At 45.2% G+C, this 27372-nt stretch overlaps 1 protein-coding gene across 1 annotated transcript in view; it reads right to left on the bottom strand.

Moving 5' to 3' along the window:
• Nucleotides 1-27372, bottom strand: part of PKD1 (polycystin 1, transient receptor potential channel interacting) — a 1742473-nt gene that overhangs the window by 83025 nt on the left and 1632076 nt on the right. Inside the window, exon 41 of the mRNA XM_069647332.1 lies at nucleotides 5256-5427. Coding sequence (XP_069503433.1) covers nucleotides 5256-5427 — 172 coding nt within the window. The remainder of the gene's footprint in view (nucleotides 1-5255; nucleotides 5428-27372) is intronic.

The raw sequence follows: 27372 nt of genomic DNA on the forward strand, positions 1-27372 counted from the left end.
ATACACCCCATTTCATTCTTAAGTGTACCACTTTGTCTTGTGAACTTTTAAAATTGCATGCAGGGGGACCCAGCAGCACGTGATTGCTAACATTGGTACCCCATGTATGCAGTTTACATTTTTTTATAAAATGGCACTCTAAGTGATTCTGACTTTTAGTGGCCTTTGGCTTGGTGTCCTAGAGTATTTAACTACTTTCACTCCTTAGGCCCTACATTTACTGTATGGTGTTCGTTTGTTTTATATATAATGCTATGTCCAAGAGGTCAGAAATTACTGTGCCTGTGCTTCCTGTTAGCACATGGAATCCTGATTATTACTTTATTACTCTGTATTTTTTTTAAACATATTTTTATTATTTTCTGCATGTATAAACAATCAACACACAAAATCCATATAACTACCCCCCTCCCTCACCCCCTCCCACCCCCCAGGAAGATATGGGCCCCGTTCAGTTTTTCCTCGGGAACGATTATACACCATATATGTCTGTTATTTTGATATTATGCGGGCACCATTGCTCCATTTAGTAAGACTTCAAGTATTCCAGAACACCCATCCCCCCCCATTCCTTCGTGAAGTAATCCTTCTGATCCTGAAGGTGACGCATGATCTTTTCCATGGTCATTTGCGACCACACCTTCTGCAGCCATGTGAAAACCAACGGTGGGTCTTGTTTTTTCCATTGTTGGGCAATCGTTGCCCATTCCGCAATGACCAGACCCATGAAACTCCTCCAATGTGCTTTGTGAAGTCTCTTGGCCTGTTGGTCCTTGAGTCCGCACAGCCAGACCCTCTTCCCCCATTAGGTCAGCTTCTGGAAACATCTTTTTCATTTCTGTTCGCAATTCCATCCAGAAACCCTTGACCCCCTGACAGTTCCACCTGATGTGCCTCCACGTGCCAGATTCCGGGCACCCCCTACAGCAGCGATCCAACATTTTCGGATACATTTTGTTGAGTCTCTCCGGTGTGTAGTGCCATTGGGTAATTATTTTAAGCCACATTTCTCTGATTTGCAAAGCCCGGGTGAGTTTTGGGACGCCCGGCCACAATTCCGTCCATTGCTGTTTTGGTATCTCTTCCCCAAGCGTGCCTTCCCACCTCTTCATGTATGCCCATTTGATCTCTTCTTCTTGTGTATTGATAAAGTGATAGAGTGTTCACACTAGTTTCTTATCTCCTATGTTGGTTATTAGGTATTTTTCGAATGGAGTCAAGTCCCTTGTGGCACCCCATCAGATCTCTGGAGTGGCAAGCCAGTGTCTTTATTCTTCTTAAATTGTCATGTGTTTGCCTGCCGGGGATGAAGCCAGATTGATCTCTATTTATTAGGGTCGGGAGAAGAGGTGACAGCCTATCGGCCAGTACCCTGGTATAGATTTTAGCGTCCAAATCAATCAGAGCGATTGGGCGATATGAGCCGGGGAGGGTGGGATCTTTACCTGATTTATGAAACACTAGGACCTTTGCCTCGTTCATGGAAGGAGTTACGTTTCCGCTGTCCTTAAAGGAGTTCAATAATCTAGTCAGCACTGGAACAAGAGTGTCCGCATATTTTTTGTAGAAGGGAGCCGTAAAGCCATCCGGGCCTGGTGCTTTAGCATTTGGGAGACCAACAATTGCCCTCTGTACTTCTTCTTCTGTGATCCGTGAATCCAGCGCCACTTGGTCTTCCTCAGATATTGTTGGAATGGGGAGAGATTGTAAGAACCTGTCTTGGTTCTCGTCATCCGGGTGCTCCGTCGCATACAGCTCTTGATAGAAAGCCTTAAAAGCCTCCCCTATTGTCTTTGGTGCGTGTTTGGGTCCCTCATTGTGCATTTTTGACATTCAAAATAGTCATTGATTTTTGCTTTTCGCTGAGTTGTCTTGCTAAGTATCTGTCCACCTTGTTGGCCTTAACATAGTATCTCTGCTTGAGAAAAAGAAGGGATTTATCTGCCTTTTCGTTGCGTAGCATATCAAGTTGTCCTTGCACATGTTTCAACGCCTTCTTGAGGCGTTTAGAGGGATGTGCTACCAACTCCCCTTGAATGTCTGTTATTTTCTTTTCCAGTGCTCTTTCCCATTCATGCCTCTTCTTGTCCTTGGCTAACTTCAGCGCTACCATATGATTACTCTGTATTTTAATTGTCTAGGGTTCCTTTTTATTCCACCCCTTAGACCATATGAACATTGTCTATTACCGGGCAGTGAACTTACATTTCAGTTCATTTAGGAATGGGTTGGGTATGAACTTGTCATTCATGTTTTTATATATCAACTGTGTTTTTACTAGGTGTTATCTTTAACATACAGTACTTACTTTGCCTAACAAGAGATATGTATAATTTTAATGTGTATATTTTTCAATATAGCTGGGTGGGTGTTTTCTTTGGTTAACTGTGTGGGGAGGGTGTATTTCACTACCAGCCTTCCTTCCTCCCGTGCCTTTCCTTATGATAAGAAACAGTGTCCCACCTTTAGTTTAGATGGTTACAGAGCCCTTCCAGAGGGTTGTACAAAAATCTCCCCAACAGCTCTCGTGCAGTATTTAAACCAAGAAATTGTACGATCCAAACTCTGATCTATATAGAGCAGTATAAGGTTGTCATCGGCATATGAGACTTCAAGTAGCCATATGAATGGTTGAAGCTTTAAAGTGCATTACGTGTAAAGATTAAACAGCAGAGGCCACATCACAAGGCCTTTGGAAACTCCATATGTACAATCCAAGAGTTCAGAAGGAAAAGGGATAAAACAAATGCTTGGATCTGATTTGACACAGATGACTAAAACCATTGCCCGAGTGGTACACAAAGATTCCTGCCTAGACCAGCCAGATCTCAAGAATGGCATCCCATTGTCAACATGTGGTCACTGTGCCAGATAGCCTTAATGAAGCATCGGTGCGCCCAATACTAAAAAAACAACACTGGACCCAGAAATACCTAACAATTACAGGCCCATCACCACCGTCCCATTCTTACTCAAGATTCTGGACAAAGTTGCTTACACGCAAATCCAGCAATACCTGGAAGTAAATCATATCCTAGGCAAAAGACAATCATGATTCAGACCGGGACACAGGACAGAATCCGCCCTACTCGACCTCAAAATACAACTTAACGACATCATGGACAAACCGGCACTTCTCCTCCTCCTAGATCTGTCTGCTGCCTTTGACCTTGTCAACCATAATATCCTCAGAACACAACTAAAAAACAATGCCCACTTCTCCCCGCAAGCTATTGCTTGGGTCGCATCCTTCCTCAAGGGCCGACTCATAAGAGTCTTTTCAGGCTCGACTAGTGACTCTCCCACCACCATTCACTGTGGAGTACCACAGCGGTCGTGTACCATTTCCACACTGTATAATATCTTCACCCTCCCCCTCTTCAATGACTTGGATCATCATGACATAGCATATACTAACTATGCCGATGACACTCAAGTCTTACTCCCACTAACCAGGATCTATTAACAAGACGCTGTAGCACTAACCAAGATATACACAGCCATTCAGACCTGGATGGCAGCCAACGGACTCTGTTTAAATGGAGATATAACAGAGATCCTCATGGTAGGCACTAAAGAGACACTCAATAAACTCCCCCATCCCTACAATACCTTTATCATTGACAATGCCACCATTACAGTCTCAACTGCAGAGAAAACACCAGGAATCTACCTCAACTCCTCCCTGTCTATGTCACACCAGGTCAGTGCTATAGCCTCCTCTGCTGCCCTCACCAACAAGATTATCAACACAGTCAAGGGATTCCTCTACACAAAAAACTGCCCAGCCATTGCCAGAGCTACAGTCGGCACCATACTTGATTACTGCAATGCCCTCTTCCTGGCACATCCACTAAAAATCTCCACAAACTACAAGTCACACAGAATAATGCCCTTAGAGTAGCTTTCAGTATTCCCAAAAGGGAACACATCTCACAGGCCAGGAAAGATGCACACTGGCTGCCAGTCAGAGAACGTATCCTTTTCAAAACCATGGCCATCACACACAGGTGCCTTTCCTCCGAGGCTCTGCCTTGCCTATTGGAAATGATCACTCCCAATTCAACCACCAGACCCACTAGATCCCATTTGGCCAACCAAATCTATGTGCCCGCCTTCAAAAGAACGAAAGCTGGAGGCTACAGCTTTCAGCACTTGGCTCCCAAAAACTGGAATGCCCTGCCCACTGCACTAAGAAACGATAAATCTTACACGGCCTTCCACAAACTGCTGAAAACTAACCTGTTCAACTAAGCCTGTCACTGCCCTGCAAGTATAACATACATGTACCACCTTGCTGTTCCATATGAACCTGTAACAATGACTCATACCACTATGCTCTGTATTATTGCTCCATGTATGACTGTACCAAGCAAGTATTCTGTAACAGCACCACGATGCCCCAAGGCCGTTGTGTGCTTTATAAATTCAAATAAATAAAATAAATAAACATCTGCTACTAAACTGGTGTCAACAAGCACCTCAACTATCCTGGTCTTGCTCTCCCTAGGTGGCCAAAACTCAGCTTGAAATAGATGGAAATATCTAAAGTACTGAAAGGCAAGCAAAGTCAAAGCTACAGCAAACTTAAAGAGTCACACCAGAGCAGGAAGCAGCAAGATCGAGTTCATAATTTGCTACAATTCTAGTAACTTACCATCAGGACAGTGGCATGCTGAAGATTTCCCATAGGTAGGGAGGAAGAATGCTCCACTGTATCCTGCTTTAGAAACAAGGTACACCACTCCGAGAAACCAAACGTTACTGTACCTCAAGAGCCTGCTTTGGTAAATACATCATTACGCTGCGTCAGTTTAGCATGAGGGGCTTTCCCCCATGCACCCTGTTCAAGAAATTAGATATTGCCCTCTGTATGCCCCCAGGGTAATAAGGTATGCTTGCACAGAAATTAGTGTAATAATGAAACATGCAGATCACTAACAAGCCCTGGAGAATAAACACAGTGTAGAGTACCAATTTGCTCAGGAAAAAGTATGCCAATAGATTCACTGCTTTCATTTTGGGGAGGAGGAGAGGGTGCTTGTGCAATCACCCACCATGAAGCAGGCTAATCCATCCCAGTAGAAACACTGATCACATAAATTGCTGACCAGACCCTTCCTCACTAATACCCATCATTATCTTTGTCCCTATGCCAATTAGCTGATCACCTGTTGTGGGTGAATGCTGTCGGCAATACACATTCCGCAACCACTGCTTTGATAATCCTGGCTTTGTGCTAGGAGATTTCTTACCCAGAGAGATCAGGAGGAGAATAGGACCAAGGACTTAGCAAGTGTTTTTCTTGTCCTTTCCAGCCAACTTCATAAGCTGTAGTATCGAAACGCACAGAATCACTTGAACATCTGGAACCTGATGTCGGTAGAGCTGCTCCACTTTGGCCATATCCAATGGTGCCCTGGCAATCTGAATAAAAACAGAAGGTAGAGCGGTCAGTCTCTGCCTCGCATTTGTAATGGAAATTAAGCGCGACTGCCACACTACGAAATTAACATCAACCTTGTAAATGGGTCAGTGTAATTTCATCTTGAGTTGCAAGGCATCTTGAATTGAATAAATACCATGAACTAGTAATATAGATGGTAGGGCATTAATGAAGACAAAAACCTTATATCCCCATTGGGTTAGGCTGGATTTTGGTTAGGCATGTGTAGTAGGTTTGATTTTCTGAAAATTCAACCAAACTCTTGAGTTCAATAAAGGGTTTGGGTATTAGCTGTTAAAAAAGCTTAAACAGCTGGTATGTATTCATTTTACTACTGTAAATACTGCATTAAACAATGAAAAAGGAAGGCCATGTTCTCAAGAAACTTTGGACGTGTTATTCATGTTCTATACAATGGGCTCTGTCCACTCGGCCTTTACACTGCTTAAAATCATTTGACAAACACCTGGTTTTAAAATGGGGGGCGGGGAGGGATAGAAGACCTTCCCACAGTGCACCATGCACACAGCAGTAGCTCATTTTATTTTAATGAGGCAACATTTCATCATATTTGCTGAAGTACTCTAGGATGAGGAGCTGTGAACGCACACAGATGGTCCCAACAGATACTGGATCTTCGCAAAACAATACATCAGAACAATAAATCCTGGCAAAATGTAGTTTGGGCATAAACAAGATGATGGGCGACATCCAGGATGACTTGGAGCCCAAGTTACAATCTAAACAATCTACTGTTTAGACCTGTATGTAATGCAGGGTTCGGTGAGGAGGCCACACTGCGTTTAGCACCATCATTCAACTGTTAACAGGGCTAAGGGGAAAATGTATACCATTGAGAGCATTCCAAATGATGTCCTTGTTGTGAGCTGCAACATCTGTTCCTAATTACACCGAAAACCAGGGAGCAAGTGTGCAGCAACAGGAGCACACACTACAGTATCACTCTTCAGAGGGTGTGTGAATCAGACCTGTGCATCAACCATGTATGCACATAGTTCCTTGGCTCTACCTACTGCACCATGATCTTGACAAACAACTGCCTGCCAACGGTCACAATAACACAAATTCCATGTTCAACTTAGTTGCTTTGTAAATAATATTTACTCTAAACAAAAACATGCACTTACGCACTCATGCACATGGCTGCGCTTTTTACACATAAGGGCACTGCAACACACTGCATGTCCCAGAGAAACACATAGCAATACAATATTGTACTGTGACAAAATGCCCTTCCTGACTCTTCGGGTAAAGGTTGTGGTGGCCTAGAGGGCTACGTGTAGCAGCCTGCTATGTGATGCTGTGGATGGGTACAGTGCAAGAAGGATCCCATTGCCTATCCCAGTCATTTGCCAGGAGCTCGTCACAGGGAAAAAGAACATACCTCTGTACCTTCAAGGAAATTTGCCATCCTGAATAGTTCCTCTGCAACATCAGAACCTCGGTTGGGCAGTTGGCCACAAGAAGTATTCCATAAAGGTTTAGTGGGACCCCTAAAACACGAGAGGCTTTGCCAAACCAATCACAATTCCTAGCTTGGTAACAGTCTTATAATGACAGAATTTTCTTGGAACAATTAGACTTCAAGAAGTGCATTGCCAGCTGCAGAAAGGCTGAAACGCACACACAGTCTTCAGATTTTGGAACCACATACATGGTTCAACAATACTGGTGATAACCATGAGGAAAAGTGCTCTCCTGTTGCTACTCCACTCGTTGCATGTGCAGAGTGGCAATCCAATATGCACAGCCTCTTTGAAGGCTCATTCCATGTCCTGAGCCAGTTTGGTCAGAGCAATAAGCACCAAAGGTGATCAAACGCCAATTTTAAATACACCAATCCAACTGTGCAAATGATGAACAAGTTCACCCGAATGTGATTAAAATGAGACAGGGTCAATCCCCTAACTAACCCACCAGCAGTTAGGGTGTTTGGAGTCAGAGGAGGAAATGATTCAGAGCATGTTGGCTGTTTGGTGGGGAGCAGCAGGAAACAACTGAAGCAGGAGGAAGGAGGCTGAAGTGAGAGAGAGCAGTAGGACAAAGAGAAAGAAAAACAAGAGAGGAAGCTGAAGGTAACAGCAAGAGAGGAGAAGAAGTGTGTAGTTTGGAGGATGTTGGAAGAGAGGGTCGGAGAGGTGCACATCCGCGAGGAGGGGTTCTGAGACAGGGATTATGAGGAGGGAGAGAGGAAAGACAGCAGCGAGCAGGCAGAAACACATGGATCATAGGGTATTGAGGGATTTAAGTTAGAGCGTATGGCCAAGCATTGAGAAGGAGAAGAAGGAGGAATATAATGGAGAGGAGGAGTAGGAGAGGATCCCTTAGGCACAAGACCATTATGACTTGTCGAGGAGGCAGTAGAGGACAAAGTATTTGGCCCTAGAGACAGGAACGCAAGAAAGAAAAGGGGGAGATTGGAATTAGACCCATCCTGTAGACCAGCACAGGTGGCGGGCCTCCTGGGGGAAGAGTTGGAGCTCAGGGTGTCAGTACAATGCCCTTCCGTCTACTGTTACCCTGGTCTAGCATGCAATTGTATATGGGTCCTGAGACACAGGTGTCCCTCAGAAAGCCAGTAAAAGGAGTGCCAGGAGCCAGGAAAGGAGTGCCAGGGCACCCAAATCCCCCAGACTCAGAGTGAATGAGAATTGAGAATATAGCCAGGGAAGGAATCCCTGAATTGTGAATAATAGAACCCAGATACGTCTTGATTCACCCCAAGACTTTGTTGATCCCAGTGATTTTGCTACTGAAACATTACATTTGTATTTGTGTTTTGTATCATGTGTTTTGTTATTATTTGTAAAACGCTGTATGCCAAAGCACTTAACAAAAAAGAAAACTGTACAAATCAAGTGAAAAATGAAACAACCAAATCAATAAGCAAGTAAATGAGCTTTAAGATGGGAACAAAAAAGGGGAAAAGAAGAAAGAGAGTGAAGAGGAAAAGGGAGTGTGTTCCAATGTTTGGGTGGACAAAGAGAAAAAGAGTGAAAACAAATTTTACCACATGGAGGTTGAAAAATAGAAGCCATTCTTTTGTCGCGTTACATTTTTATAAGTTTGTTATAAAAGTGGCATACTGTTTTGCTCAATTCTTCACAATATTGAGATATGATACCTTGTGCGCAAGGAATAAGTTAAATATGGATCTTGCATAAGTTTATAGGCATTTTTACACAAGTCACTAACAGCGGCATATGTTGTTTTCTCTTTCTCTCTACGTGTTATTTGTCAATCGTTATTGTCCCCTGTGGGTACCCTGTATTTTTCAATGTTCTTGCAATACGTCTATTGAAATATGAATGTATAATTTTTGATTTTTTTGATGATGGTAGAACATTTTAAGTAATCCTGAATAGATTTACCCGGCTCTGAAGAAGGAAACTAGGTTTTCCGAAATGCATTAGCCACAGGGTTATCATTTGCCTACAAAATAGCAAATTACAAATTGGTGATTCTTAACCAGTGAAAAGCTTTTATTAATTCACACAGCAGTGGATTAAAGAGAATAATTTCAAAATCATGTTCAACTATGTTCGACTCTTCATTAGATATTTTTTGACAAAGTATAATATAAAGCATTTAACCATTTGTGGTAATTACAAGTGTGCAGCCCGCACCCATGGCTAATCAGCCAAGGTCCTTTTTCTTCAGTTCATTACGAGAGCCCAGCACGGAGGCACTATTTAGTGGGCTGCACCCTACTAAGCAATTCTTTTAATAATAAGAAGATTGCATGGAGTAAATTTACTAAATCACAGAGTACATGGCTGTGCACCCTCTTCCTACTCAAATTTCGGTCATTACGATATTGCCAGCGTTTTATCGTTTCCGACACCCGATATCCCGGTATTACTGGTATATTACGGGTGGCGGAGTAGTGGTAAGTTCCCATTCCCATGGAGTAGGACTCCATGGGATGGAAACCACTGAAGCACCGGCGCTGTTGTTAATGGTGCCAGTGTTTCAGAGAATTATCTGTCGGTCAGGTCAGGCCTGCTGGTAGTTCACTGCCCCTACCGGCAGACTCAGAGTATGCCGGTCCGCAAAAGGTGCAGGTACACGTTGTTACCAGCACCATATTTGCAGACCGGCATACTCTTAATGACCCCCAATGTCTTTTCTTTTTTCTCTTCATTTATCAATTTCCAAACAAACAGCACAACACCACGGGGAATTCATTACATCAATCATCATATTACAAAAAAGGGGTTAGTTCCATGAGGCCCATCGGGATTCCGCTTTCCTTATTTCTAACATTACGCAGGACTTCCGGGCTAAGACCAAATGCCTAATATATGGGAGTCCTAAACCTTTTGTGTACTTCTTCTTATTCTGATTCGCTCTCTGTTTCATCCCTATTAATTAGGTATGCTTTATATGGTCATCAGATATGTTTGGGCCTGCAACGCAGTGGCAGCGTTCTTACGTATTCAGTCTCATAGTCCAAGCATTTTGCTACCTCCTTCATCCATAGGTTAACAGATGGGGCAGTACCTTTCATCCAAAACTGGGCCACACACCTCATCGCTAACCCATTGTTAGTCCCCAGTATGTCCTCTGACCAGCTGGGACTTCCCCTTTCCAGATAATGGGGCTCATTATAAGTTGGCTAATGCGGTAAGAACGTTACAGGTATTTACATATACCAACACATTACCGTAGTGGCCAACTACGAGCTTGCTGGTGAGGTGGCCGAATGACCTCCAGCTAAGAAAGGTAATTCCGTCACCTTACAGGCAAAAATCACTGGTATTACAGGCGCCGGTAATACTGGCGCCTGTAATACCAGCAAAATCCCCCATGGTGTTGAATGGGACTTGAACCAGCTAACACTATTCGGAATCCGGTGGAAATACCACTGGTCTGAGTGGTAGTATCAGTAACCCAGTTTGCCGGTAATTCTGGCGGATTTACTGCCAGAATACAGGCAAACTGGTAATGACCCTGAATGTCTTTTCTGATTATATTTTGTACATATATTGGTTTAGTAAATAATTACTGTTAAACTTAACACTTTACAAAATGCAACCTAAGCCCAACCTACTTCAGAATACATACCCTTAACCCCAACAATACCCAGAATTGATTCTCCATCACATCCTGACCATTTCCAAACAGTAACAATATGCAAACTGCATTCCCTATAACATGCCTAACCCTAGAAATTCCAAAACCTTATTCTCCACCACATCCAACCCTTATGCCTCATCCCAACAATCCCAAGAATATGTAGCCTATTGCATACTATCCCATCTCTAAACCCAACAATCCACATTCAGAATCACAGTCCATCCCATTGTGCTTAGGGAGATGATAGGATGTGATGATCAATGTATTCTTGGAATTTTTGGGTTGGTGGAATGGAATCCGATAGGTAATGTGTTGGGATTGTTGGAGTTAGGCATATTGTTGTTATTGTTATTGTTATTTTGCATTTATATAGCGCCTTATATACCAGTGGTATGGTCTGAAGGCGCTGGTAGTTTGAACGCCCTTGGGAACCGAAGTTCATATCAGTAGAGAGAGTAGAGAGAGTCAAAAAGGTGCGTGTGAGCACCAGGTATGTGTACAGCTCGTGCAGTATCAATGTAATAGCTGCTTTCTAGCGGTAGGTGTGGTGGTTGAGAGGTCAGGAGTATGTGTTCGTTCTGGCAGGATTAATCCAGATCGGATGTGGCTGCGTTAGGCCTGAGGAGAACGCCTCGCTGGGGGGTGTGTAACCAGCAGTGATTATTTAGAATGATGTGGAGAGAGCGGCGAATGTTGATATGAGAACAGTTATACCGAATGGTGTCATAGTATCTCTGTGTTCTAGTTGAGTGGTGATGTAAGGAGAGAGTAAGCGTGTTGGTGAGATATGATGGGTTTCATGCCCTTTCAGAGACTTCTAATTCACAGGGAGGCTATTGGGGACACTTCTAAATTCAACTTCATAGAGAGGCTATTGGGCACATTTCTAAAATCAACTTTCAGGGAGAGGCTATTGGGCACATTTCTAAATTTAACTTTTCACAGAGAGGCTATTGAGCACAATTCTAAATGCAACATTTCACAGCTATTGGGTGCACTTCTGAATTCAACTTTCTAAATGTACTTCTAAATTCTACTTTTCACAGAGAGGCTATTGGGCACACTTCTAAATTCAACTTTCCACAGAGAGGCTATTGGGCACACTTCTAAATTCAACTTTTCACAGAGAGGCTATTGGGCACACTTCTATATTCTACTTTCATAGAGAGGCTATTGGGCACACTTCTGAATTCCACTTTTCACAGATAGGCTATTGGGCATACTTCTAAATTCAACTTTCCACAGAGAAGCTATTGGGTACACTTCTAAATGCAACTTTCTAAATGTACTTCTAAATTCAACTTTTCACAGAGATGCTATTGGGCACACTTCTATATTCTACTTTTCACAGAGAGGCTATTGGGCACACTTCTATATTCTACTTTTCACAGAGAGGCTATTGGGCACACTTCTATATTCTACTTTCCACAGAGAAGCTATTGGGTACACATCTAAATGCAACTTTCTAAATGTATATCCAAATTCTATTTTTCACAGAGAGGCTATTAGAGATGTCATCTAAGTGCGGCATATGCTAACAATCACATTACTGCCTAGAAGTGGCTCAGTCTAATCAGTGTGGTTCATCAGTGTGGTTCTCTAGGGCAATGGTGCTGGTTAACATTAGACTGCAGGCTATTGAAAGGTAAGTGAGAGTGGCAGGAGCTTTCCGGAGTAGAGTAATTGCTCTACCCCCCACCCAAGCCAGCACTTACAGTTTTGTCGGTGTCTGGTGGCTTCCTTGGCTTCCCCTGCGGACACCTGCTGACACTTCCTGGAGCCGCCCTTGGCCTTGGGGCCCTTAGCCGCTGGGGCTGCCGGGCAGAGGGCTGCCCTGGGAGGACCAGTGATGAAGGGCTCACGGCCCAATCAGAGCGGCGGTGGGCGGGTTGGGAGGCGGGAGGGGAGCGGGAAGCAGGAAGAGGGTGCGGGGTGGGAGAGGGACGCTCGGAGGGCCTGGGGGCCCAGTTGGCGCCCGGAAATCGGCGGCATGCCCGGATGGGCCTCCTTACCTCGCGTCGGCAGCCTGCAATGAATGCAGGGGCCGGTGCGAGGAGGGTTGCTAGACCCTTTCAGCTGGGCTCACGGCCCAATCAGAGCGGCGGTGGGCGGGTTGGGAGGCGGGAGGGGAGCGGGAAGCAGGAAGAGGGTGCGGGGTGGGAGAGGGACGCTCGGAGGGCCTGGGGGCCCAGTTGGCGCCCGGAAATCGGCGGCATGCCCGGATGGGCCTCCTTACCTCGCGTCGGCAGCCTGCAATGGGCCAGGTGTGGTGGAGGCTCAATGCAGCACCACCTCCTGCTCACATCCCCTCACTGCGGCAACTTGTTGAAAACATTCCCCATAGCATCCTTTCCGGCCTCCTATTCTGAACAATCCACAAAATATACTTCCCACCATAGATGACCCACTGGTATGCTACAGTTTTCAAACAGATACTTTCATGAATGCAATCGGAGGTCTAACTTTGCATGAAATTGACAGGCTACCTTCTTCATTAACACAACAAGTCCCCGTTCTGTTTCCTTTAAGCAGGAGCAGCGGTGCAGGACAAGACAAGGTAGCAGTTTGGGTCAGGCGGTGGCAGCGTGGTGTTGGAGTGCCGGAAGGGGACATTGAGGAGATAAACAAGTTGTAGAGTTCTGGTGAGGGGACGCAAAGTGCAAGAGGTAAACAGGGTGGAAGCATGGCAAAAGGTATTGCTGGGAGCAAGAAAGGCAGCAAAAGGGTGTATGGGCGGGGGAGAGTCATCTTCTTTCCATAAACACATCTGAAATAGTGAGAAGAAAGGGGATGAAAGGGGTAACAGTCAGGGAAAACAGGTTACGGCTACATTTGAAAAAATGCAGCAGGGGGAAAGTCGGGAAAAGAACGTCGGGAAGAAGCAAGGTGGAAAAATAGAAATCTGCCTTATCGCCTACAACTGGCTCTCGTGCCTAATCACAAGATTAGCTAGAATACATTCTATATCAGATCCTATCTCCCTGCCTTATCCTCCACAGCCCCAAAATGAACTCCCAATCACGAATGATGATCCCACCATTGTCCAACATCAACCATCCCCAAAATACATTTCCCATTACATCCTACATTCATCCCTTGTTTTATTCACTGTTAGGTGAACACTATGGAGATCAAGTTATAAAAAAGTGTAATTTGGTGGCAGGGAGCCACTGCCAGGTAAAAGGTTTCCCCTCACCAAATTTTCTTCATTTGTACGGCAGGGTGTACACTGCTTTTTGCCCTTCACATTTGTACTCCGCTGTACAAAGTGAGTAAACGCTGCATAGCATGCTAGGCAGCATTTACTTTTATTTGTGAGTGCCGCTTGCCATGCTTGCATGGCAGGCGGCACTCACAAATGAAATGAAACCCCCCCCCAACATGCGAGCATGGCAGGGAGCGTGTACAATGGATCCCTATGAAGTCCGCCTGCTTTATGCTATTGCATAAAGCAGGCGGACTTCATAGGGATCTCCAGCATTTGTGCCGGGATGAAAATGCATGCCGACACAGATGCTGAAGCAGTTGTATGGCAGAGAGGAAGGGAGCGTTGGAAACACAAGTTGTGTTCCTCCCCTCCTCTCCGTCATACAAATGATTGAATATGTGGGGTGGCATGATTGAAAGGTGTTAAAACCTCACTCAAGGCTTTTTTTACGCCTTTCAATCACGTTATACCACTATAGAATATGAGTTCCTATTTGTTATGATGGCATACGCTCTTATTTAGTAAATCTAAGACCATCGAGGTCACACGATTACACTATGGAGACCATCTTCCTAAGCAGATATAGTATCAATGGGCTGTATGCAGGGTGGCCATCTTTGAACGTACATATTATAATAGTGGTCCACTATTATAAAATGAACATTAAAAGATGACCACTGCACACAAATAGTGTTTACTGAACAGTGAATAAAACAATAGTATATTGGGTAAAAAATAATTGTGGTGCTTAACTATGGCATTTATTGAATACCGTTCAATTGGAACAAGCCTATTCCAAGATGGCCACAGTCGAATGTGACCAGGACATGAAATCGCTTTCAAAATGGCACCCAGCCACTCTACACTTGGATGACACCAGGAAGAACCCATTACTATAAATGCACAAGTATGTTTCTCTTAAAATACTCTCCTCTACACATAGCAGTTAAACAATATTGTATAGTATACAACCTTGATAGACAACCTTGATAGATCAACTGATTTATGGCCGTTGGATGTTTAGGAAAGAGTCATAAGGGTGTGGATAAATCACTCGCTGTATTGCTTTGATAAAATGATGAAGGAAGCTATTAAGTAAGGAAATCAAAGAAATAATGCAAGGTACTTTACATTTTGTTTTTAATACCAGATGGTTCAGCTAATAGTATTTCATAATATTCAATCTTTTTAAGTATTGAATACAGAAAACAATTTACATTTCGATTACAGACGTTTAAGATCCAACAATAGGTATGTCAGTTCCCTTTGGCCCTGTAATAACAGTAACAGCTCTATTGAGAGGGCCCCATGCTGTCTAATAAATTTCCCCTTTCCTCATTTGAAGACAAGAATCTGCACAAGTCCCAGCATAAAGCCAGACATTTCTAAAGCAACAATAGAATGACACTGGGCCGCATTACGAGGCTGGTGGTAGCCGTGCCTGTAACACATCCACGACTCCTGCCGGACCCGTGATTTTACCGGCACCCGCGAATGGGCAATTACTGGGTCATGCTGAGTTTGGCGGACCCGGTAATTGTCCATTCGCGGGTGCCGTTAATAAGGGACTCCCCATTGGCATTCGGCCCTATAGGACTGAATGGGAATGGGGAAGGTGCTAGCACCAGTACCGTTAATAACGGTACAGGTGCTTCAGTCCTGTTCTGCTCCCGGGTGCCGGTACAGCCACCAGCTCAGACCTGGTGGCTGCAAAGGCACCCACGAGCAGAACACGTAGTATGCCAGTACGTTAGCAAAGGTGCCGGTAGCGATACCGGCGCCGTTGTTGCCTTACCGCCATACTTGTAATGAGGCCCACTGACTATGTATGAATTTGGTCTCTGAAGAAGACCATATGCGCAAAATTACTATGCATATATAGGTGGTCAAAACATGTTGGACATTACTAGGATTTACTAAAAATAAATTTGGGTAAACAGATTTTTGGAGTTTGGAAACTCATTTTGGAGGACCAGTTCCTGATTTGTCTTCACATGTATTTTAACTGGATTCATTTGTGTACAAAGCATAACTATGGTTCCCTTTCTTCTATATAGCTGTGGGATAATGAAATTACTCTTTATGTATGTGTTAGGCGATCCTCTGCACACCAGTCCACTACACACCAGTCCACTACACACCAGAACACTGCTCACATTTCCCCAACATCTCCCTCCACGGTTCGAGGCTCAACTGATTCGGTGAACCCAAAGGACCGAAAACTCCGTACCAGCTATGGTGTATGGGCTCGATTGCAACCCTTTCTGCATTGGCAATTGCCTTGGAGAGCATACAGCAGAAGGGGCGGTGTTACGTCTCCACGTCGATCACGTGATCCAGAGTGGCGTTCCTCACGTGACCTTGGTGGACGTCACATGACCCAGAGACGTCACATGACCCAGAGACGTCACATGACCCAGAGACGCACAGTATAAAGGTCTGAGAGACAGAACACTCATTGCTTCTCAGCTGTCTTCAGACTCTGTTTGGCGTTACGTATTGCTCCACTGTTACCTTTTGATCACAGAACTCTACCTCGGACTCCTTCGGATACCCCTTTGTACCTTTGCTTGGAACTGTTTACCTGTTGCCGGATTTTGGACTACATCCTGACCTGTCTTTGGATCATCCCTTGGTACCTCACTGAACTCCTACGCCATTTCCCTTCTGGGAATTCGAGTCACGCCTTCACTCCTACAGGTGGCTGATCCTACATCCACGCTAACCTACGGTTCTACTATTCAGGGACCGCCGCATCATCTGAGTCTCGAACCTCTACTAGGTTTCCTGGGTTTTCCTAACACCCGATAGGTAAGACCTTTTAGATCCTTTGGTTTACTTAATATGTATTGTGATTGCCTGGTACTTAACCTCGTTCCTCTTTGACAGCAGCATCGGTGTTCCAGAGGTTCCGTGGATCTGGGAAGTCATCTCCCACCTGTGGCCTCAAGGGTCGCACAGCGGGTTTCTTTTTAGTTCCCCTGTGCGTCACTTGGGGACGGAGGTCTCATCGGTCTACACGACACTCAAGTCAGAACAGACTGAGAAGCCGTATAGTCGTGTTAGACAATGCAGGGATCCACGGAAGAACCCATAGCTGCTTTTGTCCAGGCGATTACAGTATTAAGGACAGACATGGCCGTGGCTAATACGGTGATCCACCAAAGGTTAGACTCCATACAGAGTGTTCAGCATTCCCTTCCTGCAGACCCTGAGTTCGGAGATGCTAGCTCCTCAACCACACCTCCTCCCTTGGTTTATACTACAGTCCCAACTCCGGTGATCCTCCCAACCCCTTCCCCCCTGGCCGCTCCTGAACGTTATCAAGCCGCCTTTGCCCTTTCCCACTTAGCCGGGACAGCTGCCGCTTGGGCTAATCCTCTGTTGGAGAATAATAACCCAGTCCTTTATGACTTTGATCTGTTGGTTCTAGAAATGTCTCGAGTATTTGATACCCGACACAAGCCACAGTCTAGGGATTTGGAGTTGTTAGAACTAACTCAGGGTAGAAGGACTTTGATAGAATACATCACCCGGTTCAATCAATTAGTTGCTGAAACATCATGGCCAGAAAGCAAGCGGGCAGTTGTCTTTTATAGAGGGGTGAGTAACATAATGAAAGATGCTTTAGCAGTGATCCCTTCTATGCCCACTCAGTATCAGGAACTAGTTGATCTTGCCCTGCAAGTAGATGCACGGCGATCGGAGCGTAGAGCCGAGTTGGGGGTTTCTTCCCATCCTACACTTGCCAGTACTCCTGCTTCCAGTACGGAAGAACCTATGCAAGTGGGAGGTTTACGTAGTCCTATTACTACATCTGAGAGGGAACGTAGAAGGGTGGATAATGCATGCTTTTATTGTGGCACTACAGGACATTATGTGAAAGAGTGTCCTCGACGTCCCAAGAAGAGCCAGGTTTTTCGGACAGCTCGACCTTAGATCTGGAGAGCAGGTCGAGTGTTCCGTCTCCATCTCCGGGTACCCCTCTTGCCTTTGCTCGTGTTCAACCCGTTTCTGTAAACGCTACTCTGTGTCCCTCTACAGGCCTTCTTCATGCAGTCACAATCATCATTGATTCAGGTGCTACTGGAAATTACATAGACATTGCTTTAGCCCATTCCCTCAATCTACCTTTAGTGGTGAAATCCCGACCTGAACCAGTTCAAGCCGTAGATGGCTCTGCGTTAGTTTCTGGTCCTGTAAGACACCAAACTGCACCTCTCTTGTTGACCATACAAGATATTCACACAGAGACATTAAGTTTTGACTTAATCACCACACCTCAATTCGGTATCATATCAGGGATACCATGGTTACGTGAACACAATCCGCTGATTAATTGGCAATCAGGCACTGTGCTCTTCGAATCCGAGATCTGTCAGAATTATTGTCTCCCGACCCATCAAACGACTGATACCCCTTCTCGGGCCTTGGGAACCTTAGCTCAACTCACGCTGAGTGTTGATGGATCTGAGCTTGTGAATCCTCATACCGTTGGGGGGTTGGTGTCTGGGATTCCATCTGAGTACAAAGCATTCGAATCAGTTTTTGATCGTGGCTCTTCCGAGGAACTTCCTCCACATAGACCATACGACTGCCCAATCGAATTAATCCCTGATTCCACCATTCCTTCGGGCAGGATTTATTCTTTATCTCCTTCGGAGGAACAAGTATTGAAAGAGTATGTACAGAACGCCCTTCGTTTAGGACATATCCGCCCCTCTACTTCACCAGCTGCAAGCCCTATATTTTTTGGTACCTAAGAAAGAGGGGGATTTACGTCCTTGTGTGGATTATCGGCGTCTTAATGCCATCACAAAAAAGGATAGATATCCAATTCCGTTAATCACACCCCTTCTGGACCACTTATCACATGCTTCTGTTTTCACCAAGCTTGATCTGCGCGGCGCATACAATCTAGTGCGCGTTCGCGAAGGGGATGAGTGGAAAACTGCTTTCTGTACTCGTTACGGCTTGTATGAATACCTAGTCATGCCCTTCGGTCTGTGTAATGCCCCGGCCACATTCCAACGCTTTATGAATGACATATTCAGGGATATTCTGGATGTATACATGGTTGTGTACTTGGACGACATCTTGATCTTTCCCCGTAATCTTGATGACCATGTAAAACATGTCCGAGAAGTACTATCCCGTCTCAGAGAACATTCCTTATTTGCTAAACCTGAGAAATGCCAGTTTCACAAAACGTCTGTTGAGTTTCTGGGATTTCACATTACTCCGGGAGCGTTATCCATGAACGAATCCAAGGTCAAAGCAGTCTTAGAGTGGCCAGTACCTCAAACACTCAAGTCCTTGCAGGCCTTTTTGGGCTTCGCCAACTTTTATAGGCGTTTCATTTCCTCCTTTTCCACAATCGTTGCCCCGCTCACGGCCCTGACCAGCCCTCAGGTACCATATCGTTGGCAAAGGGAACATCAGGAGGCTTTTGAGGCTTTGAAAACAGCTTTCACTACCGCACCAGTGCTCCAGCGCCCCGATCCTGAGCTTCCGTTCATAGTTGAGGCGGATGCCTCTTCTTTTGCTCTCTGTGCGGTATTGTCTCAATCATGTCCTACAACAGGCAAATTACACCCAGTGGCATACCATTCCCGTAAGTTCTCCAGTACTGAAACTCACTACACCGTTACGGAGAAGGAACTCCTGGCTGTCATGGACGCCTTTCGTGTTTGGCGCCATCATCTTCTGGGGACTAAACATCCGATCACTGTATACTCAGATCATCGAAATTTACAGGATCTGGCTTCATTGAAGTGCATTAATAGCAGATAGGTTCGGTGGCATCTTTTCTTTTCATCATTTGATTTTCATATTATGCATCGTCCTGGAACATCACATGGTAAAGCAGACGCCTTGTCACGTTCCCCGGGTGGGGTCGAGTTGCCAACCTTCCCTGACACTGTTCTCAGAAAGAGTCATGTAATTTGTCTCTGTACGCCCTCATTGTCATTATTAGACTCAGTCCGATCCTGGACTAGCATTCATTCCGAACAGTTGCGAGAATGGGACCCCGTGTATTCTGATGGTTTGCCTTTCATGCATGAACGCCTATTTCTTCCCACACCTGACACTCATAATCTGGCCCTTGAGTGGTCTCATGATGCTCCTTTTAATGCCCATCCCGGTCAGGAGCGCACTTTAGATCTTCTCAAGCGCTGGTGTTGGTGGCCCTCTATGAAGCGCGATGTGGAGTGTTATGTCAATTTGTGCGCAGTGTGTGCTCAGGCTAAACATCGGAGAGGCCGACCGGTGGGGTTACTACTTCCGCTTCCGGTACCTCCCAGACCTTGGCATACACTGTCTATGGATTTCGTTACCGATCTCCCCAAGTCACAAGGTTTTGACTCCATCTGGGTAGTGGTGGACACGTTCACAAAAATGGCTCGTTTTGTTCCTTGTAAAGGTATTCCTTCGGCTCCGGTCTTGGCGGACTTGTTTTTTGAACACGTATTCATGTTATTTGGACTCCCTTCGGTCATTATATCCGATCGGGGATCACAGTTCACCTCTCGTTTTTGGAGGTCGTTGACTAAATTGTTGGGCATTGATACCAGGTATTCTTCGGCCTATCATCCTGAGACTGATGGGCAGACTGAAAGGACGAATCAATCCATGGAGCAGTATCTTCGCTGCCTTATTTTGCAACACCAGACCTCCTGGTTGGCCGCTTTACGGCTTGCGGAGTTCGCATACAATAACGCGGCTCATTCAGCTACGGGTTATTCGCCTTTCTACGCCCTCTACGGCCAACATCCCAAGGTCTTGCCGGTCCCTGATGCTTCTATTTCTTAGAATCCTGCGGCCACAACATGTCTTAGGGATCTGTCTGCTGTACATGCTAGTACTGTGGTCCATCTCACTGAAGCAAAGGCTTCTATGAAGGCCCGTGTGGATGGCAAACGTCTGGCTGCTCCTCCTTTGGTGGTGGGCTCTAGGGTCTGGTTGTCTTCACGTCATCTTCGCCTAGTGGGTTGCCGGAAATTGCTGCCTCGCTTTGTCGGCCCGTATGTGATCTCTCAGGTTGTGAACCCGGTGGCTTTTCGTCTAGTGCTTCCTAGTTCTTGGCGTATCCATCCTGTATTCCATGTCTCCCTCCTCAAGCCTTGTCCCGATTCTGTCCGTCTCTGAGCCCCTGTTGCGCCAGTGTCCCTGACCTCTCCTGATGTCTTTGAGGTGTCGGCCATTTTGGGGTCCCTATGGTTTAGTGGTAGGCTCCAGTATCCAGTGGATTGGAAGGGTTATGGCCCGGAGGAGCGTTCCTGGGTTTCCGCCTTGGATCTAGACGCCCCTCGGTTGGTAGCCCGCTTCCATAAGGATCATCCGCCTGCCCACGGGGTCGTGGGCCATTGGGGGGGGGCTATGTTAGGCGATCCTCTGCACACCAGTCCACTACACACCAGTCCACTACACACCAGAACACTGCTCACATTTCCCCAACATCTCCCTCCACGGTTCGAGGCTCAACTGATTCGGTGAACCCAAAGGACCGAAAACTCCATACCAGCTATGGTGTACGGGCTCGATTGCAACCCTTTCTGCATTGGCAATTGCCTTGGATAGCATACAGCAGAAGGGGCGGTGTTACGTCTCCACGTCGATCACGTGATCCAGAGTGGCGTTCCTCACGTGACCTTGGTGGACGTCACATGACCCAGAGATGTCACATGACCCAGAGACGTCACATGACCCAGAGACGCACAGTATAAAGTTCTGAGAGACAGAACACTCATTGCTTCTCAGCTGTCTTCAGACTCTGTTTGGCGTTACGTATTGCTCCACTGTTACCTTTTGATCACGGAACTCTACCTCGGACTCTTTCGGATACCCCTTTGTACCTTTGCTTGGAACTGTTTACCTGTTGCCGGATTTTGGACTACATCCTGACCTGTCTTTGGATCATCCCTTGATACCTCACTGAACTCCTACGCCATTTCCCTTCTGGGAATTCAAGTCACGCCTTCACTCCTACAGGTGGCTGATCCTACATCCACGCTAACCTACGGTTCTACTATTCAGGGACCGCCGCATCATCTGAGTCTCGAACCTCTACTAGGTTTCCTGGGTTTTCCTAACACCCGATAGGTAAGACCTTTTAGATCCTTTGGTTTACTTAATATGTATTGTGATTGCCTGGTACTTAACCTCGTTCCTCTTTGACAGCAGCATCGGTGTTCCAGAGGTTCCGTGGATCTGGAAAGTCATCTCCCACCTGTGGCCTCAAGGGTCGCACAGATGGTTTCTTTTTAGTTCCCCTGTGCGTCACTTGGGGACGGAGGTCTCATCGGTCTACACGACACTCAAGTCAGAACAGTATGCAAGGGAAATCATTTTTTTAGTTTGATTGTGATCTTCATGTTTGTATACATGTGGCAGCCTTTGTCTTGCTTGGTATTATCATTCAATCATTTTGTATGCATTTTTTATATTGATTTCTGTCATCTGTTTGATTATAAACATTATGCATTTATTGCACTTTTTTGCAATAAGATGTTGAATTTTTATTGTGTGCTGTGTAAGGGATCAAGAGTAAGACTAAGACACAGAGGCATGTTCAGTGATTGTTATAGACTTTTATTTCCAGAAAATAATCAAAAGGGTTTGAAAAAAATCCTATCCATCCCTTATCCTAAGAGGGGCGTGCCTCAACAAAACTAAGGAATGTTTGTGTCAGGATGTTAAACAAAAAAATGTTCTCCGTCCTGTGTCCAAGAATCCTAAACTGACCCTCATACTCTAAACTCAATATAACGTATACAGGGGGGTTCGGGTTAGCTAAATATTTGTAGCTTGCTTCAAATGTTTTCAACATAAAGGTTTAAGGTGCAGAACAGAAAAGGTAATAAAGGTTCTGCCAGGAAAGGGGTCTCTGTTCACCTAGAGTCCTTCTGGCATTTCAAGAATGTCCCTCACAATTTAGCTAAGTTCCAAAAGGGCACGAATCTTCCTTTGCCTTTTTTTTTTTAAATCAAACATACCGTTTCTTTACAGTGTTCTACCTTTGACACTTCATCCACCTTTAACTCCTGATGTACTCTCCTGCCAGGATATATAAAGTGTTCTTGTTAATTTCTTGAAGGGGTATGGGTCCTCCCTGTTTGCTCCAAATCTGTCTTTGGCCTCCTTGCTTACTCTCCTGCCAGGATATCACTTCACTTCTTATTCATGGTTTACTCTCCTGTCAGGACGTTACTTTACTTCCTACTCCTGGTTTACTCTCCTGCGAGGATATCACTCTGCTTCTCAACCCTGGTTTATTCTCCTGCCAGGGTATCCCTCTGCTTCCTATACGCCCTTCTTGTGTATGGGTCTCAGACTGCTTATATATGTGATGTGTTAGCCTGTCAGGGCTTTCTTCTTCTTTATCCACTCTCACTCTTATCCAGGTCACAAAAGCTTTTCACAACTGGGTCACCAACACCTTTATATCTCCTTTTCAAGGGCTAGGTCTTGTACCCCTTTTCAACCTTGTATGTATTTGTATCAGTTCCTTTTGTTAAGCTTTGTGTGTTCGTCTCGCCTTCACCAATATTCATATGCACTTTATTCTCTTCTCCAGAATACTGGGTCATCGACCCTACTTTCACAATCTTCTTGTTTGCATCATTTTGTTTGCTATTTTCAATGCTTTCCTCATTTGTATCAGCTCGGTTATTATTTTCAATAATGTCCTTATTTGCATCAATGTGTCTATTATTTTCAATAATTTCCTCTCGATCTCTCAATGTGACCCAACAACAGCTCTCGGCTGCCCTGGTAACCCATTCAGTCTCTCTGGGCTTACTGTGCCTCTCTAGCAGTGCTTGTGGCTTCCTGGTGACTTTTTGTTTGGTTCGCTGACTTAGTGTTCGTCTATTCAGCTGGTCGAATTTGTTCTGTTTTCTCCTGCTATGGGCAGCTTCTGTTTATTCCGGTGAGCAAGTGGCAGGTCGTTTACAGCACGGCTACTCCTCATGCTGTCTTTTCTCAGCTCTGCGCTGCAGCTTATACTTCTCTGCTTTCTCCCATCATCATCGGCGCTCCAATGGATTACTGACAGCATTCCACTCTGCCACACACCCCCATTGCCAGCAGCTGTGTGGGTTTTGAACTTCACAGCAGAAGTTCAAAGTTTCCAAAGACCAGAGTGCGCCATTGTCTACCCACCTCTAGTCATCTTCATTACTGCTTCTCTCTTCCTCGTCTCAATACTTATGTGGGGAGGGGAAAGCGAACAGGTGGTTTGGCTGAAAACTCCTGGGATCTCCTCCTCTATGATGCAATAGGCCATACAGGTATGTTGTACAGGTGGGTGGGTGTCATGAAGTGTTAAGGTTTTCAGGTTATTTCACACTATGGGTTCCCTTCCTCTTTGAAGTTGGCCTTCCCCCATGTGGTCCTCCTGCAGATGGCCACCACCTGGGTCAGAGTCAGGTAGCTTCTGCCTTTCCCTGGTTACATAGGAGAAGCGTCCTTCCACAGAGTCACTGAAGACATTGTCAGAGCTGACTTGATTCATTCTTAGTGATTGATGGTGCCGGTGAGTCGCGCTAAGCCTATAAGTAGTACATCTATACAAATTACAATTTGGTAAATGTCCAAAAGTCCATTCTTCATTATTCATTATGTTCCAATGAACTATGCTGTGTGCATACCCTCTCTCACAGAATTTGTGCATCAGAAGTTCACATTCACTTTTGAAATATGCATTGTTACTGCAATTGCAGCGTGCTCAATAGAGCTCTCCAGGCTGGTATGCTGTTAATCGTGGATTTGCAGTGACAACTCTCTGTGTGTGTAGTGTGGAATTGACCTCTGTGGTTTTCCAAAATGTCATAGTTTCAATTTTGTCATCCATGACACAAATGTGAAGGTCGACAAAGTCTATATTAGAGTGGTCACAGTGCCCTGCTAGTGTGATACCAAAAGTGTTGTCATTCACATATTCTATGTGCATCACTCGAAGATTTGTGGTGAGCTGTGCCATATGATGAAGATGTCATCAATACACCGTCTCCATATAATGATGTTATCTACAAAGTCTTTATTGTTTAAGGTGTCTGTCAGCTGTCTCAGGCTGAGTTAAGTCCAGCCGCGATTATGCCCAGAAGTGTCTGAATGTACATATTGAACAAGGTGGGCGACAATGAGGAGCCCTGAGTGACTCCACACAGCAATGGAACCGAAGGAGAGCAAACGGGAGGAAGGGAGACAGATCGAGAACGCCCCACCAAAAAGGAAGAAAACCAGGCCAGTACTTGACCAGAGACCCGCAGAGGAAAGACAGGCGATCAGGGTAGGGTGGTCACAAGTGTCAAACACTGCTGACAGATCTAACAAAATCAGGGCCCCCACACCACCCTGGTCTACCAGACGAGCCAAATCGTCAACAACTGAAACCAACTCTGATTCCATGCCTCGACTGGGGCAAAACCCTGATTGAGAGGGGTCGAAGAAGCCAGATGATTCCAAAAAAGCACTAAGGAGAGGGGAAACCAAAGACTCAAGCAGTTTCATTAAAAAAGGGGAGCAAAGAAATGGGACGAAAGTTAGGCAGGACCGAGGGGTCCAAACCTGGATTCTTCAACAATGGGATTATAAGGGCATGCTTAAGGTTATCAGAGATCACCACTGAGAAAAAGGAGTCATTGACGGCACTGGTTAGCCAAGGGAAAATGACATCAGAAACCCTCTTCAAAATTGAGAGCTGAATGGAATCGCTAGGAGACGCTGATTTTAAACTTGTAATGGCTGCCAGAACCTCCTTGTCTGAAAACACCAGAAAAGAGTACCCCGAGACCATCCGCTGTGCTCAGAGGAGTGCGCGGGCTAGAAAGTGGCCCGAACTGCACCTCCTGAGGGCAAGTCAGATGAATGGCTTTACGAATAGTGGCTATCTTATCGTTGAAGAAGGACGACAGAGTCACAAAGTTCCTGAGAAGAAGGGATAGCAGGCTGAGATTTAGCTTGCACAGTTAAAGATTGAACAACCGCAAATAAGGCTCTGGGTTGATTAATAGCCTGTTCAATCTTGGCGCTAAAATGGATTTGTTTAGCTATCACGATTGCTTTTTGGTATTTTATGGTAGCAAGATGATAAAGGACTCTATCAGAAGGAAAATAAGTCATTCTTCATTTTCTTTCCTCCCGCCTGCGATCAAGTTTAAGAGTTTTAAGTTCCACTGTGAACCGAGGTTCAGAGTGATGGGACGTCACAGGACAGCGTTTACAGGGTGTAAGAGTATAAGCCAATGACTTAAACGTCTAGGAAACTGTTGCAAGCGTGCAGAGGGGGACATTAATGCAGTGCTCAAGGATCAGAGAAGAAAGATTCTGCGGAGAAACAGAATGCCAACAGCGCTTCAAGATAAACTGCTGAGGGCGAGGAGAAAGAGAAACCACTGCCGTCGTAGATAAAGGGACCACCATATGATCTGACCAGATGATGGGAAATGCGGGGAAAACCGGAAAGCAGCAGGGGGAGCAAAAATAAGGTCCAGGGTATTCCCCAGGTAATGCGTAGGGTAAGTAACCAGATGGGAGAGACCCAGATCAGACATCGTAGCCAAAAATTGACCGGCTAAGTAACAGTTGGATTTATTAGTAGGAAGATTGAAATCACCAACAATAATCAGGTAAAAGTATTTTTGACGCAACATAGCAACGGGACCAGGAAACTCATCACAAAACTGCGGTCGTAGCCCGGAGGACGATATATCGAAAGAACGAATAAGGTGTTCGGAGCTGAGAGTGGGATGTGAATGAGGATCCCCTCCATATTTAATACATGGTAAAACTGAGTAGGGAGAACCTTAAAATCCAAATTCAAAATTACAGCAACCCCACCACCCGGGCGCGGAGAGCTGCGATCACAGCACAACAGCTCGTAGTTGGGGAGTGGGGGGTTTGAATCACAAAAGGTTCAGAATGAGGACCTAGTCAGGTTTCTGAAATAAGCACAAAATCTGGATGATAGTCCAAAAGAGCACTGTTCGTGCTGTACTTGGTCTTTCAAGACGGCACTCTATTACTGAAGCCAGAAAAAGTCTACATTGGCTTCCAATTAGACACAGGGTATCATTCAAGATACTCACACTTACTTTCAAATGCCACTGCACCCAGCTACCTTTCAGCACAGATTCATTGTTACATTCCAGTACGGTCTCTTAGGTCCGCTGAACAGGCAAGACTTTCCCAGCCTCATTTCCATCTTGCTAAATATGGTAAAACAAACTTTGATGTTCTTGCTCCAGCACTATGGAATTAGATTCCACTTCATTTTAAGTCTTCCCCCACTTTGGTCATATATAAAAAGAACCTGAAGACCTTCCTTTTTACCTTGCCATATCTCTATGCTCTCTGACTTCAATCTTCCTCTAGTTCCGATTGTTCGTTTCCATCTGTTCTTTTTTGTTCTATGTGCGCTGTGAGGCCTGCGGGCGATTTGGCGCTATACCAAGAATTAAAATAATATAATAATAATAATAATAATATTGCTGCATATGTACTCCTACGTCCCATCCCCTTTCCTCTATACTGTATGGGCGTCCCTCCTTAGGAACGGGAGCAGAACCTTTATTCTTCCAAAAAAGAGCTTTTCCCCTTTACATTTCAGGCATGC

Source organism: Ambystoma mexicanum, chromosome 2q (genome assembly GCF_040938575.1).
Source record: "Ambystoma mexicanum isolate Mex_15411 chromosome 2q, UKY_AmexF1_1, whole genome shotgun sequence".
Taxonomy (NCBI): Eukaryota; Metazoa; Chordata; class Amphibia; order Caudata; family Ambystomatidae; genus Ambystoma; species Ambystoma mexicanum.